This window comes from Brassica napus, unplaced genomic scaffold (genome assembly GCF_020379485.1).
Source record: "Brassica napus cultivar Da-Ae unplaced genomic scaffold, Da-Ae ScsIHWf_2098;HRSCAF=2750, whole genome shotgun sequence".
Lineage (NCBI taxonomy): Eukaryota > Viridiplantae > Streptophyta > Magnoliopsida > Brassicales > Brassicaceae > Brassica > Brassica napus.
This window is the reverse complement of record NW_026015512.1, coordinates 13,146-27,708: the sequence shown is the minus strand read 5'-3', so window position 1 is coordinate 27,708 and position 14,563 is coordinate 13,146. Positions and strand designations below refer to the sequence as shown.

The following is a 14,563-nucleotide window of genomic DNA, read 5'->3' as shown; positions in this document are numbered from 1 at the left end:
TGTTGTTTCAGCACGATATGGCTTTGGACGCTGATCATTAACAATGAATACTCTGCCATTCGGATCTAGTAACACCACCGCTCCATATGGTCTAACTTCCTTGATAGTGAACGGACCTGATCATCTGGCTTCAACTTCCCAGGGAACAGTTTCAGCCTGGAGTTGAAAAGCAAGACTCGATCATTTGGTTCAAAGCTTCTGCTGATGATCCGCTTGTCATGATAGGCTTTGGTCTTTTCCTTGTAGATTTTCGTGCTCTCATAAGCCAGGTTCCTGATCTCCTCGAGTTCGTGAATCTGGATGGAACGCCTCTCCTTCGATGATTTGATATCGAAGTTGAGTAGTTTGACAGCCCATGCCGCCTTGTACTCGAGTTCCACAGGGAGGTGACAAGCTTTGCCATAGACCAGATGATATGGAGTGGTCCCTAGTGGCGTTTTATAGGCTGTTCTGTAATCCCATAGCACATCATCTAATTTTAGAGACCAGTCCTTTCGTGTAGTTCCGACTGTTTTTTGCAGGATGCTCTTGATCTCTCTATTAGACACTTCCACTTGGCCACTTGTTTGAGGATGGTACGCTGTAGCAACTTTATGCTTGACACCGTTCTTCTTCAAGAGGCCTTGGAAAACCTTGTTGATGAAGTGAGTGCCTCCATCGCTTATGACCACTCTAGGTACTCCAAACCTTGGAAAGATGATGGTTTTAAACATTTTGGTTACAACCCGTGCGTCATTAGTGGGGCTGGCGATTGCCTCTACCCACTTGGAAACATAATCCACTGCCACTAGAATGTACTCGTTCTTATACGATGGTGGGAATGGTCCCATGAAGTCGATCCCCCAACAGTCGAACACCTCGATCTCGAGTATGAAGTTTTGGGGCATCTCGTTCCGCTTGTTAATGTTCCCTTGTCTTTGGCACGAATTGCACTTGGAGATGAAAACTTGTGCATCACGGAACATTGTTGGCCACTAGAAACCGGCTTGCAAGACCTTGGAGACGATCTTGAATGCCGCAAAGTGCCCGGCGTAAGAAGAACCGTGGCAGTGATACAGGATCTCTGGAATTTCAGCTTCTGGAACACATAGTCGGAACACTCCATCCTTGCAGTGTCGATACAAGAACGGTTCATCCCAAAAGTAGAGTTTTGCATCCCTCAGGAATTTCTGCTTCTCATTCCCAGTAAACTCAACTGGTTGCTTCTCTACAGCTTAAGAATTAGCTATCTCAGAGAACCAAGGTAGGTGGGAATATCTCTTCTTTATAGCAGCAATAAAGTGTTCCTGGTTTGCGGAACAGTCCTCGGAACAATCAGAGAAAATTTATGCGGAACAATCAGCAAAACAGTGTGTGGCGTGGGTATCTCGTCTGTTCTCGGCATACAGACCAATCGCGTAGACTTGTTCTTCAGGGAGACTGTAGAAACCCATAAAAAAAAAGAGAATGGTCGAGTATCTTTTGGGTGGTCGAGTCGCGGATGATCATATTGTTCTTGTCTGAACCATGAGTCAAGTATGTCACTAGAAAATGGTTAGACAATGTGGTAGATTTATTCAATGGACGTTTGAAGCATGACACTTTTGGAAGCACAACAGGAAGACCGGAAATTGGGCGAAAACCCTAATTTCGGTATTATGGAATTTTTCGAAGAAGCCGGAAACTCGGGAAATATTTTCCCTCAGGTCAGGATTCATTTGGAGTTTATTAAAAATACTCAGAGCATCAGAACGGGCGTAGAAAAATATTTGAGATTGATCGCGGGACAAAAATTCACCGGAAGGCCGATATCGGACAATTGACCGAGAAGCTCGAGGTGGCTAGATGTGTGTGTGTTCAGGATGTGGTGGCAAGCTCCTAGGAGTATCTGTGTTAAGGAAAGCATGAGGTGTTGCAGTACATGAAACATGTACATGCAAGTAGACTTGTGGAGCACGAGGTGGATCGGCCAAAGCACGAGGTGTTGCGATGCATGCGACCAGGCCATGCGGCCAGACATGTGGAGGACATGGTGTCTCCTTGCATGGAGCCAGGCCATGAATCCAGACAGGTAGAGGGCGTGGTGTCACATTTCATGTGAGCAGGTCATGCAACCAGCCATGTGGAGCACGAGGTGTCGCTGCGCATGCGTCCGGAGCCATGCGAAGCGACACACAGGCTGCCACACGGCTTGTTTCTGATTGGTTGTTGATTACTATAAATAGCCCACGACCCCCTCCCATTTCTCCTCATCCAGAACACATCAAAGTCAGTTCAAAACGTGAGAGAGAAAGCAAAGAAAGAAAGATCGAGTTTCGATAGTTTTCGAGCAATTTAGGCAGTTTTCGAGAACAGTTACTCTGCCGATTTTGAGTCAGCACCTGGAGATGGTTCTGTTCAAGTGAAGAGAGATCAGTTCTAGTGGAGACCAGTTCAAGATCAATCTAGACGTGGGTCTACTTGAGAAGGTCGACGAAGGGTTCGGATCGCAGAAGTCGGGTTTGGGGTCAAGGCCACGGTCAACCAAAAACTGTGAGTTATAATCAATTGATTGCTGAGTTGTTTTCATGCAGGGTCCTGTTACTTGGAAGTTTGATCATGGCAAGAGGCCGGGTCTAACTGAGTAACGGTTTGATTAGTTAATAGTTGAGGTTTGGTTGATTGAGTTAATAGCATGCTTAGTTATTGCTTGAGAACCGTAGTAGCATGCTAATGGTTAGGTTGATTGGTTAGTTAGCGAATGCGGAATCCTTAGATGATATCTATAAGTTGTGGATAGTTAGGTATTCTGGAATTAGTTTTATGCTAGATTCTGGAATATGATTGATTGTGTTAATTTATGATTAATACTAAGAACCTTGTGTTATTTTACCGGTTTAGTATTAATCATATATTGGCCATATAGCATTTGTGTAACCCACAATGCTAGGCATGTTTGAGGTAAATGTGTTGATTGTGTGGACATTAATACTAGGAACCTTGTGTTTTTTTACCGGTTTAGTATTAATCATATATTGGCCGATAGCATATTGGGGTGAGTTAGTGTTCCTTCAGACCTCGTACCTGGCGGGTTCAAGGAAACCCCTTATTCGCTGGATCGGAAAGACTCAGATAGACGGGGTCATGGCCTATGGTTGAGTGATTACACGATGGTGTAATGTGGCAGTGACCCGAAGGACTGTGGGCTGTCGCGTGGTGACCCGAAGGACTGTGGGCCGCGGTCGGTTGAAAGTTCCTTCTTCTGGCCTTTGTGGTTGGAAGATAGGATATTGCTGATAGTGAAGGAGGAACATAACGTCACCAGGGCCCGAGTTTGTTATATATATTATATCGTGTTTTGGGTTGTTAAACCCTGGTTTAAATCGAGTTTGAGTTTGGTGATGAGCTAGTAATTAGCATAATGCTAGTTATCTTGCTATCATTTTCCGCTGCGTATTTCGGATATTGCTTATTGTTATTGAATTGTGTTGTTAGGTGAACCTCTCGCTTTAGATTGTTTGGGGTGGGATAGTGAGGGGTTGATTTGTTAGCCGGGGATTGTAACTCGCTGAGTAATGCTAGATTACTCACTCCTCACTCGTTGTTGTTTCAGGTGACTAGTAGCGAGCTTGTAGAGGTTGCGGGAGGCTAGGCAGGCTGGTGTAGATTTGCATCTTTTTGCTTAAGACGCTTTTAGACTATAAGTATGTACTTTCGCTCTCTTGGCATGCCACCACTTGTATAATATTTTGTGTATTGTAAACCAGATATTATATAAGATAAATAAAGCGAATGTTTTGTGCAAATGCCTTGTTGTTCTGATATTAGCTTGTCCGAGCTAACACAGCGCCAGATTGGAGTACGGGATGAGAAGCCTTAGGCTTTGGTATGACGGGACGTGTTAGTGGGCGGCCTGGCCTAGTTACGAATTGCACTTTTTGTAACTTTGGCTGGATTGCCCGTTAACCCGTCTTGTAGCGCTCCTGAACCTTGGTAGACAGTCGGACCGTCGGTCATGTTCTTGTTTGATTGCTGGCCGGTGGTTCGACCTATGCCTAGAACGGTTCGGTGGTGTTACAGAGGTGGTATCAGAGCATGGTTTCGTCCATGCGTGACACGAGTGCTTTTTAATGATTTTATCGAGTCAAAGGAGTCGCAAAAAGATGATTAGGAAACCAGCCGCTTCCCGTAGTAGGAATATGACTTACCCTTTTGATTGTGTGCAGATGGCTAATCGCGGTACAGGTGATGATGGACAAGGTCGGATATGGGGAGAGGATATGGATTGGACAGGCGGAGGATTGAGTTACCGATCTGATCAAGAGGATGGAAATGGCATTAGTGAGAAGTTGGGACACGATAGGAGCCCTCTGCAGAGAACAAGATCTTTTCCTGTGTACGGTAACAGGACTAGAGTGAGGGAAGACAGTTTGGCGAGTATTGACCCAAGTCGTAATTGGGACCAGAGACATCAACATGATCAATCCGCTTAATCAAACCCAAGGCCAGATCAGAACCGTGCCACTGAAGGACCACAAGATCAAGGAGCGGAAAACACCCTGAAGCTTTTACATGACGTGATGACCGAGGCACTTGTAAACCAAGGCAGGCGTACTCAACCCCCTGAAGTGTCCAAGCTATTATCTACCATGACGAACATTGGATCCTAAGAGTTCAAAGGAGGATCCGATCCTATTGAAGCCGGCAAGTGGATTACTATGATGGAAAAGAATTTTGAAGCCATGGAGTGTCCGAAGGAGTATCAGAAGAAGATCGCTGTGTACTATCTGGAAGGAGACGCAATGGGCTGGTGGGACAGTATAGACAGGCAACGTGGACACACCATCACATCATGGGAATCGTTCAAGGGAGAGTTTGAGAGGAAGTATTTTCCTCTAGAAGCGAAGCATCGGTTGGAGCGCCAGTTCATGAACCTTGTTCAAGGAGATAGGTCGGTAAGGAGTTATGAGTCGGAGTTCACAAGGTTGAGACGACATGTCTTTGATGGGCGCGAAGATGAAGCAAATATGATCCGTAAATTTATGTACGGATTGGAGCCGGAGCTTGGAAGTCGTTTAGTTGGAAGCAACTTTAGCAGCTTATCTGAGCTAGTGGAAAAAGCTGTTAATGTTGAAACTGTATTGAGGTTGAAAGGAAGACAATACCACATTCTGGTGGACATACCAAGTTTAGCCAAGGAGAAAAGCCGAATTTCAACAAAGATCCAATATTTAACAAAGGCAAAGGGCGAGGATTTGGAGACCAAGCCAACAATCGTGGTAGCTCTGGGGTATGTTACACATGTGATCAGCCGGGACATATTTCAAGGTTTTGTCCCAAACATCAGCGGAATAACCAACAGAGTAACCAGCAGGGTTATTCATCGATAAGGATGGAAGATGTCACTTGTTTCTCTTGCGGTATGAAGGGCCATTATGCATCGTCATGTCCAAACAAGCCAATCCCTTCGACCCCTCTCGCGATCCGAGCTCCTCCTAGCCGTCCAGAAATTGAGCCAGCACCAAAGAAGCAAAACCTAGGAGGTAGAGTTTATGCTTTAGGTGTAGAAAACCCAGACAATGCAGGACCGTCAAGCAGTCCCATCACAGGTATTGGGTGCTTAACCTCCTCTTTTTATTGAATGGAATTTAGTTGTTGGACCCTAGTTAGTATGCTGGTTAAGTATAGATTGCTTGATCGATAGGTTGCGCGTTTAAAAATTTTGGATTGATGATTGATGGTTGTGCGAATTTTGATTAGTTTTTGTGACTGAGATATTGTTGATTGGGTTACTGTGGCAGGAACCATACATGTTGCTGGTAAACCCACACATGTATTGTTCGACTCGGGGTCAACACATAGTTTTGTGACCCCTGAAGTAGCTGCCCGGTTTTGGGATTGTTTTGTGGTTGACAGGATAAACGTGGCCGTCTTGACCCCCGCAGACCGAATCCTACAAGCAGATCAATGTATCAAGAATGTTCCATTGGTCATTCAAGAGAAAGAATTTGTGGCAGATCTGTTAGTCGTGCCTTTGAAAGGGTACGAAGTAATCCTTGGAATGGATTGGTTATCGAGTTACAGAGTTCAGATCGACTGTGGAAAGGGAAGGTTGTTGTTTGGCAGAGGTAAACGACCAGAGATGGTATACTATGGAATCAGTCCTAGTATGACCGTGTCTTTGGTAGCAGCAATGAGAGTACAAGATTTGTTTCAAGATGGGGAAGTATATTTGGCGACCTTATCGGTTAGTGGAGGAGCCACTAATGATGATGTTAAGGTCGAAGACATAGAAGTGGTCCAAGAGTTTGAGGATATCTTTGCACCACTAAAGGAATTACCTCCACCTCGGAGTAATCCCTTTACCATTACTTTGGAGCCTGAAGCAAAACCTATAGCTAAGGCACCATATCGGATGAAACTAGCGGAGTTGGCTGAGCTAAAGAAGCAATTGGAAGATCTATTGTAAAAGGGATTCATCCGATCGAGCTCTTCACCACGGGGGAGCTCTTGTGCTATTTGTGAAAAAAGAAGGACGGAATCATGAGATTGTGTATCGATTATCGTGGTATCAACAACATCACGATAAAAGATAAGTATCCTCTTCCGAGGATAGACGAGTTGTTAGACCAACTAAAGGGAGCTAGTTGGTTTTCGAAGACTGATTTGGCATCAGGGTATCACCAAATTCCTATTGCCAAGTCAGACATCATGAAGACGGCGTTTCGGACGAGGTATGGGCAGTACGAGTTTGTAGTTATTCCCTTTGGTCTCACAAATGCACCTGCGGCTTTCATGCGTTTGATGAATGAAGTGTTTCACGACTACCTCGACAAGTTCGTGATCATTTTCATTAATGACATCCTGGTGTATTCGAGAAGTAAGGAGGAGCACAAAGAGCATATGAGACTGGTTATGGGGAGGTTACGGAATCAGAAGCTATTTGGCAAGTTCAGCAAGTGCTCGTTTTGGAAGAGAGAGATAGGATTTCTGGGTCACATAGTATCAGGAGAGGGCGTGGCTGCTGATCCAGAAAAGGTCCAAGCCATACCGGAATGGCCTCGACCTACCACTGTGACGAAAGTAAGGAGTTTTCTCGGACTTGCGGACTATTATCAGAAGTTTGTTAAGGACTTTTTCTCCATTGCAAAGTATTTAACTAAACTTACCGGTAAAGGCATTCCTTTCTTATGGGTGGAAGAAACCGAGAAGGCTTTCAAGAAGTTGAAGGAAGCTCTCACGACCGCATATGTGTTTGCTTTGTCCGAGCAAGGTAAACCTTACACGGTTTACACGGATGCTTCACGAGTTGGGTTAGGTTGTGTTCTTATGCAAGATGGGGGAATCATTGCATATGCTTCACGACAACTACGGAAGCATGATGATAACTACAGTACACATGACTTGGAGTTAGCGGCCGTGGTGTTCGCTTTGCGAATTTGGAGATCTTATTTGTATGGAGAAGAAGTGGAGATATACACGGACCATCAAAGTCTTAAATACCTCTTCACTCAGCCAGATCTCAACCTGCGCCAGCGTAGGTGGATGGAGTTTGTGGCAGACTACGACATAAGGATTCACTACCATCCTGGCAAAGCAAATGTTGTTGCGGACTCCTTAAGTTGAAGAAAGTTGGACGCAGATTTAGAGAAAGAAGTTGAGCTATTGAACCAAGAGTTGAAACAAGTAAAGTTGGTCATTTTGGAAGGGCAAGCGAGCGAGCCATTGGGACTTCAAGCGGTGAACCAGGCCAGCTTGATTCAGAGAATTCGAGAAGAACAACTTAAGGATGAGAAGCTATTGAAGATTGCTGAGGAACTCAAAGGACAAGGCGGGCCAAATAGTGCTGGATACTACTTGGCGGAGGATGGAACCTTGCTAATTAATTGGAGGATCACGGTTCCTAAAGGACAAGGGCTGAGAGATGAGATACTAAGGATTTCTCATCATTCTTTACTTAGTATCTATACTGGAAGTTCGAAGATGTACCGAGACGTGAGAAGATACTATCATTGGCCGGGAATGAAGAGATCAGTAGCGCAATGTGTCGCGCAGTGTGCAACTTGTCAACAAGTCAAGGTCGAACATCAAGTTCCAGGAAGATTATTGCAGAGTCTTCCGATACCTCAATGGAAATAGGACTCTATTTCCATGGATTTCATCACTGGATTACCCACTGCTCCAGGTAGATCGAACAACTCGATATGGGTGATTGTGGATAGGTTAACCATGGTTACACACTTGTTGCCTATGCGGGACACTGATAAAGTTGAAGTGTTGGCCGAGCTGTACATCGACCAAATTGTGAAGTTACATGGTGTACCCTCAGACATCGTCTCAGATCGCGATCCAAGGTTCACGGCATCATTATGGGAAGCACTGCAAGAAGCCTTGGGAACTAAACTATTCAGAAGTACGGCGTTCCATCCAGAAACAGATGGCCAAACGGAGAGAACCATTCGGACCATCGAGGACATGCTTCGGATGTGTATTCTCGATTGGGCAGGAACTTGGGAGAAGCATTTACCATTGGTCGAGTTCTCATATAACAACAGTAATCATTCGAACATAGGGATGTCACCTTATGAAGCGTTATACGGAAGGCCATGCAAAACGCCTATGTGTTGGACGAAAGTGGGCGAAAGAAGAATGTTTGGGTCACCTATCGTTCAGGAGACCATGATTTAGCTGGAGACCATTCAGGCCAACATGAAGAAGGCTCAGGACGGTCAGAAGAAGTACGCAGACCAGTCAAGAAGAGAGGTAACTTTCGAGATATGAGATTGGGTCTATTTGAAGGTTACTGCACAGAAAGGGAATGACAGATTTGGCAAGGTCGGGAAACTTGCGCTCAGGTTCATTGGCCCGTACAAGATCATCAGGAAAGTTGGTGAGGTAGCTTACCGTTTGGATTTGCCAGATGATATGCGTCTACATCATGTATTTCATGTTTCCATGCTTCGGAAACATATACGGGATCCAAGTACTGTTGAACCCGAGAGACTAGAGGAGTTGAGGACAAACCTTACGTATCTGGAAGGACCCATCAGATTGGGAGAACGGCGTATTCGGAAGCTGAAGAATCGTGAGATTGCTCAAGTACAAGTGTTCTGGGGAAGACAAAACAGGATTCATGTTACTTGGGAAGATGAAGCACGATATAAAACCGATCACCCTGAGTTCTTCTGAGAGGATGCTGTGATGGAAGAAGGAGGCCCCTCAGAACCTTAGAATTCGAGGATGAATTTTGTTAAGGGGGGGGGGGGGGGGGGGGGGGAGTAGAAACCCATAAAAAAAAAAGAATGGTCGAGTATCTTTTGGGTGGTCGAGTCGCGGATGATCATATTGTTCTTGCCTGAAACATGAGTCAAGTATGTCACTAGACAATGGTTAGACAATGTGGTAGATTTATTCAAAAGACGTTTGAATCATGACACTTTTGGAAGCACAACAGGAAGACCGGAAATTGGGCGAAAAACCCTAAATTTCGGTATTATGGAATTTTTCGAAGAAGCCGGAAACTCGGGAAATATTTTCTCTCAGGTCAGGATTCATTTGGAGTTTATTAAAAATACTCAGAGCATCAGAATGGGCGTAGAAAAATATTTGAGATTGATCGCGGGACGAAAATTCACCGGAAGGCCGATATCAGACAATTGACCGAGAAGCTCGAGGTGGCTAGATGTGTGTGTGTTCAGGACGTGGTGGCAAGCTCCTGGGAGTATGTGTGTCAAGGAAAGCATGAGGTGTTGCAGTACATGAAACCTGTACATGCAAGTAGACATGTGGAGCACGAGGTGGATCGGCCAAAGCACGAGGTGTTGCGATGCATGCGACAAGGCCATGCGGCCAGACATGTGGAGGACGTGGTGTCTCCTTGCATGGAGCCAGGCCATGCATCCAGAAAGGTAGAGGGCGTGGTGTCACACTGCATGTGAGCAGTTCATGCAACCAGCCATGTGGAGCACGAGATGTCGCCGCGCATGCGTCCGGAGCCATGCGAAGCGACACACGGGCTGCCACACGGCTTGTTTCTGATTGGTTGCTGATTACTATAAATAGCCCACGACCCCTCCCATTTCTCCTCATCCAGAACACATCAAAGTCAGTTCAAAACGTGAGAGAGAAAGCAAAGAAAGAAAGATCGAGTTTCGATAGTTTTCGAGCGATTTAGGCAGTTTTCGAGCGATTTAGGCAGTTTTCGAGAACAGTTACTCTGCCGATTTTGAATCAGCACCTGGAGAAGGTTCTGTTCAAGTGAAGATAGATCAGTTCTAGTGGATACCAGTTCAAGATCAGTCTAGACGTGGGTCTACTTGAGAAGGTCGACGAAGGGTTCGGATCGCAGAAGTCGGGTTTGGGGTCAAGGCCACGGTCAACCAAAAACTGTGAGTTATAATCAATTGATTGCTGAGTTGTTTTCATGCAGGGTCCCGTTACTTGGAAGTTTGATCATGGCAGGAGGCCGGGTCTAACTGAGTAACGGTTTGATTAGTTAATAGTTGAGGTTTGGTTGATTGAGTTAATAGCATGCTTAGTTATTGCTTGAGAACCGTAGTAGCATGCTAATGGTTAGGTTGATTGGTTAGTTAGCGAATGTGGAATGCTTAGATGATGTCGCTAACTTGTGGATAGTTAGGTATTCTGGAATTAGTTTTATGCTAGATTCTGGAATATGATTGATTGTGTTAATTTGCGATTAATACTAAGAACCTTGTGTTATTTTACCGAGTTTAGTATTAATCATATATTGGCCATATAGCATTTGTGTAACCCACAATGCTAGGCATGTTTGAGGTGAAATGTGTTGATTGTGTGGAGATCAATACTAGGAACCTTGTTTTTTTTTAATCGGGTTTAGTATTAATCATATATTGGCCGATAACATTTGTGTAACCCACAATGCTAGGCATATTGGGGTGAGTTAGTGTTCCTTCAGACCTCGTACCCGGCGGGTTCAAGGAAACCCCTTATTCGCTGGAACGGGAAGACTCAGATAGACGGGGTCATGGCCTATGCCTGAGTGATTACACGATGGTGTAATGTGGCAGTGACCCGAAGGACTGTGGGCTGTCGCGCGGTGACCCGAAGGACTGTGGGCCGCGGTCGGTTGAAAGTTCCTTCTTTTGGCCTTTTTGGTAGGAAGATAGGATATTGCCGATAGTGAAGGAGGAACATAACGTAACCAGAGCCCGAGTTTGTTATATATATTATATCATGTTTTGGGTTGTTAAACCCTGGTTTAAATCGAGTTTGAGTTTGGTGATGAGCTAGTAATTAGCATAATGCTAGTTATCTTGCTATCGTTTACCGCTGCGTATTTCGGATATTGCTTATTGTTATTGAATTGTGTTGTTAGGTGAACCTCTCGCTTTAGATTGTTTGGGGTGGGATAGTGAGGGTTGTATTTGTTAGCCGGGGATTGTAACTCGCTTAGTAATGCTAGATTACTCACTCCTCACTCGTTGTTGTTTCAGGTGACCAGTAGCGAGCTTGTAGAGGTCGCGGGAGGCTAGGCTGGCTGGTGTAGATTTGCATCTTTTTGCTTAAGACGCTTTCAGACTATAAGTATGTACTTTCGCTTTCTTGGCATGCCCCCACTTGTATAATATTTTGTGTATTGTATACCAGATATTATATAAGATAAATAAAGCAAATGTTTTGTGCAAATGCCTTGTTGTTCTGATATTAGCTTGTCCGAGCTAACACAACGTCAGATTGGAGTACGGGTTGAGAAGCCTTAGGCTTTGGTCTGACGGGACGTGTTAGTGGGCAGCCTGGCCTAGTTACGAATTGCACTTTTTGTAACTTTGGCTGGATTGCCCTTTTACCCGTCTTGTAGCGCTCCTGAACCTTGGTAGACGGTCGGGCCGTCGGTCATGTTCTTGTTTGATTGTTGGCCGGTGGTTCGACCTATGCCTAAAACAGTTTGGGGGTGTTACAGAGACTGTCATCAAGAGCGGTCTTTTCGTCGATCTTCATTCTTGACAAATGGTCGGCGACTCCATTCTCAATGCCTTTTTTGTGCTTGATCTCAAGGTCGAATTCCTGGAGTAGGAGGATCCATCGGAGCAGGTGCGGTTTGGCATCTTTCTTTGTCAACAAGTACCTCAGAGCCGCGTGGTCTGTGTGCACTATCACTTTAGAACCTACTAGGTAGTACCTAATTTCTCGAAGGCATAGACAATGGCTAAAAGCTCCTTCTCGGTTGTGGCATATCGGCATTGGGCTTCATCCATAGTCCTGCTCGCGTAGTAGATCACATGCAGTTTCTTATCTTTTCTCTGTCCCAGCCCTGCTCCTACTGCGAAATCACTCGCATATGTCATGATCTCAAAAGGTAAGTCCCAGTCTGGAGGCTGAACAACCGGCACACTGATCAACGCTCCTTTTATCGTATGGAAGGCAGTCAAGCAGTCGCTATCAAACTTGAACTTGGTGTCCTTGCAGAGCAGTCTCATGAGTGGTCTTGCGATCATTGAGAAATCCTTGATGAACCTCCTGTAAAAACCAGCGTGTCCTAAGAAACTCATGATTCCCTTGACTGACGTTGGGGGTTGCAAGCTCATCATCACCTCAATCTTTGCTTGGTCTACCTCGATCCCCTTCTCAAAGATCTTGTGCCCGAGAACAATCCCATCTTTGACCATGAAGTGACACTTCTCCCAGTTTAGCACTAGATCCTTCTCCTCGCATCGCTGCAACACCCTGCACAGGTTTTTCAAGCAAACAGAAAAGGAGCTTCCATAGACACTAAAGTCATCCATGAAAACTTCCATTATGACCTCAATCAGGTCAGTAAAAATAGACATCATGCAACGTTGAAAGGTCACAGGAGCAGTGCACAAGCCGAATGGCATTCTCCTATAGGCAAACGTGCCATATGGGCATGTGAACGTCGTCTTCTCCTGATCATCTGGGTGGATAGGGATCTGAAAGAAACCTGAGTAACCATCTAAAAAGCAATAGTATGGGTGGTTAGCCAATCGTTCAAGCATCTGATCAATGAAAGGTAGTGGAAAGTGATCTTTGCGAGTCGCATCATTCAATATGCGAAAATCAATGCACATGCGATGTCCAGTTACTGTTCGAGTAGGGATCAATTCATTCTTCTCATTTGTTATGACAGTTATTCCACCTTTCTTAGGAACTACATGAACAGGGCTAACCCAGTTACTATCAGAGATGGAAGTTATTCCACCTTTCTCTAGAAGTTTCATTATCTCTTTCTTTACAACATCTTTAAGATTTGGATTTAACCTCCTCTGATGTTCTGTAGAAGTCATCGATTCATCTTCTAGATGTATTCTATGCATGCAAAGATCAGGTGAAATGCCATGAATGTCAGCTAGAGAATAACCTAATGCCTTACGGTACTTTCTTAGCACACACAAAAGTTTAGCTGTTTCCACATTGTTCAGTTCAGAGTTCACAATAACAAGATAAGTGGAATTTGGCCCTAAGAACGCGTACCTGAGCCCCGTAGGGAGTGATTTAAGCTCGATCTTTGGAGCTTTCAGTTCGCTCCATGGATCATCGAGTTGCATGTTCGGCTTAGTAGCGCCTTTCGAAGCAACTGCTCTAGTGGCATCCCTCTGATTGCTCTCGTCTTTCTCCCCCAGACTTAGATAGGCGACAAGCCTTTCCATGCTTTTGGCAGAGTCAAGCATATTGTCGTAGCCATCCGCGTCCACGCTCATGACGTTATGCTCTATCTTAGAACGGATCAGGGCTAGCTCGAGTGGATCGTCGGTCAGGATTTCCTCAATCATTCCTTCTTGAGGGATAAGCGCCTGATCTTTATCCTCAACGGTGTAGGTCTGCGCATCTAGCACTGGTTTCTTCAGCAATTGGTTCATTTCGAACTTCATCGCAATGTCTCCTAGGTGAAGATCAATCCTTCCTTGTCGAACATCGATGATCGCACCAGCTATGCACAAGAAAGGACGACCTAGGATGAGTGGATCTCTCGGTTCTTCTTCAACCTCCAGAACCACAAAATCTGTCGGAACAAACGTGTTACCCACTCGGACATGAAGGTCTTCCAGAATACCCACCGGTGACTTGACTGATCTATCGGCGAACACCAGGGAAATTCTTGTCGGCTTGAAGTCTGTGAAGCCCAGTCGTTTTTCCACGGAGTAAGGCATGAGATTGACGCTGGAACCCAGATCACATAGAGAACAAGCGAATACGGTTCTCCCAATTTGTATGGACAGAACAAACTTGCCTGGATTATCCAATTTCTTAATCGGCTTGTTCTGAAGTACCGCAGTGCACTCTTTTGAAACCATCAATAGTTCACTGTCTCCAGTTACCTTGCCAGAGATCAACTCTTTCATCAAGCTGCGCATAGAAGGTGTTAGGGGATTTTTTTGTAGGCTCTTTGTGAGTACTACGGAACGATGGATAGGCTGGTAAACCGGGTGTGTTTGTATATATTTCGTAGGGTTTTAGATAATAATGGAAAGATAGGCTTGAAGAGACTTTTATTAGATAGAACAAGCAAGATTACAAGGTATTTAGTAAGAACACTAATTCTAGCCGTTTAGTCTTAGTCTCTAAGCCTTGGAGAGGTCGTTCCCTTGCTTTAGGGTTTTAGTAG

At 44.9% G+C, this 14,563-nt stretch overlaps 2 protein-coding genes across 2 annotated transcripts; both read left to right on the top strand.

Annotated features, from left to right (window-relative positions):
* Positions 1–4,679: 4,679 nt before the first annotated feature.
* On the top strand, positions 4,680–6,427 carry LOC125600026. The gene is made up of 3 exons (XM_048772998.1): positions 4,680–5,321; positions 5,387–5,567; positions 5,760–6,427. Exons 1-3 carry the CDS (start codon positions 4,680–4,682, stop codon positions 6,425–6,427), a joined length of 1,491 nt encoding a protein of 496 aa, XP_048628955.1.
* Positions 6,428–8,667: 2,240 nt separating this feature from the next.
* Positions 8,668–9,147, top strand: LOC125600025. Its single transcript, XM_048772997.1, has 2 exons — positions 8,668–8,721; positions 8,770–9,147. The coding sequence occupies exons 1-2, from the start codon at positions 8,668–8,670 to the stop codon at positions 9,145–9,147; spliced, it is 432 nt and encodes a 143-aa protein (XP_048628954.1).
* Positions 9,148–14,563: the final 5,416 nt, after the last annotated feature.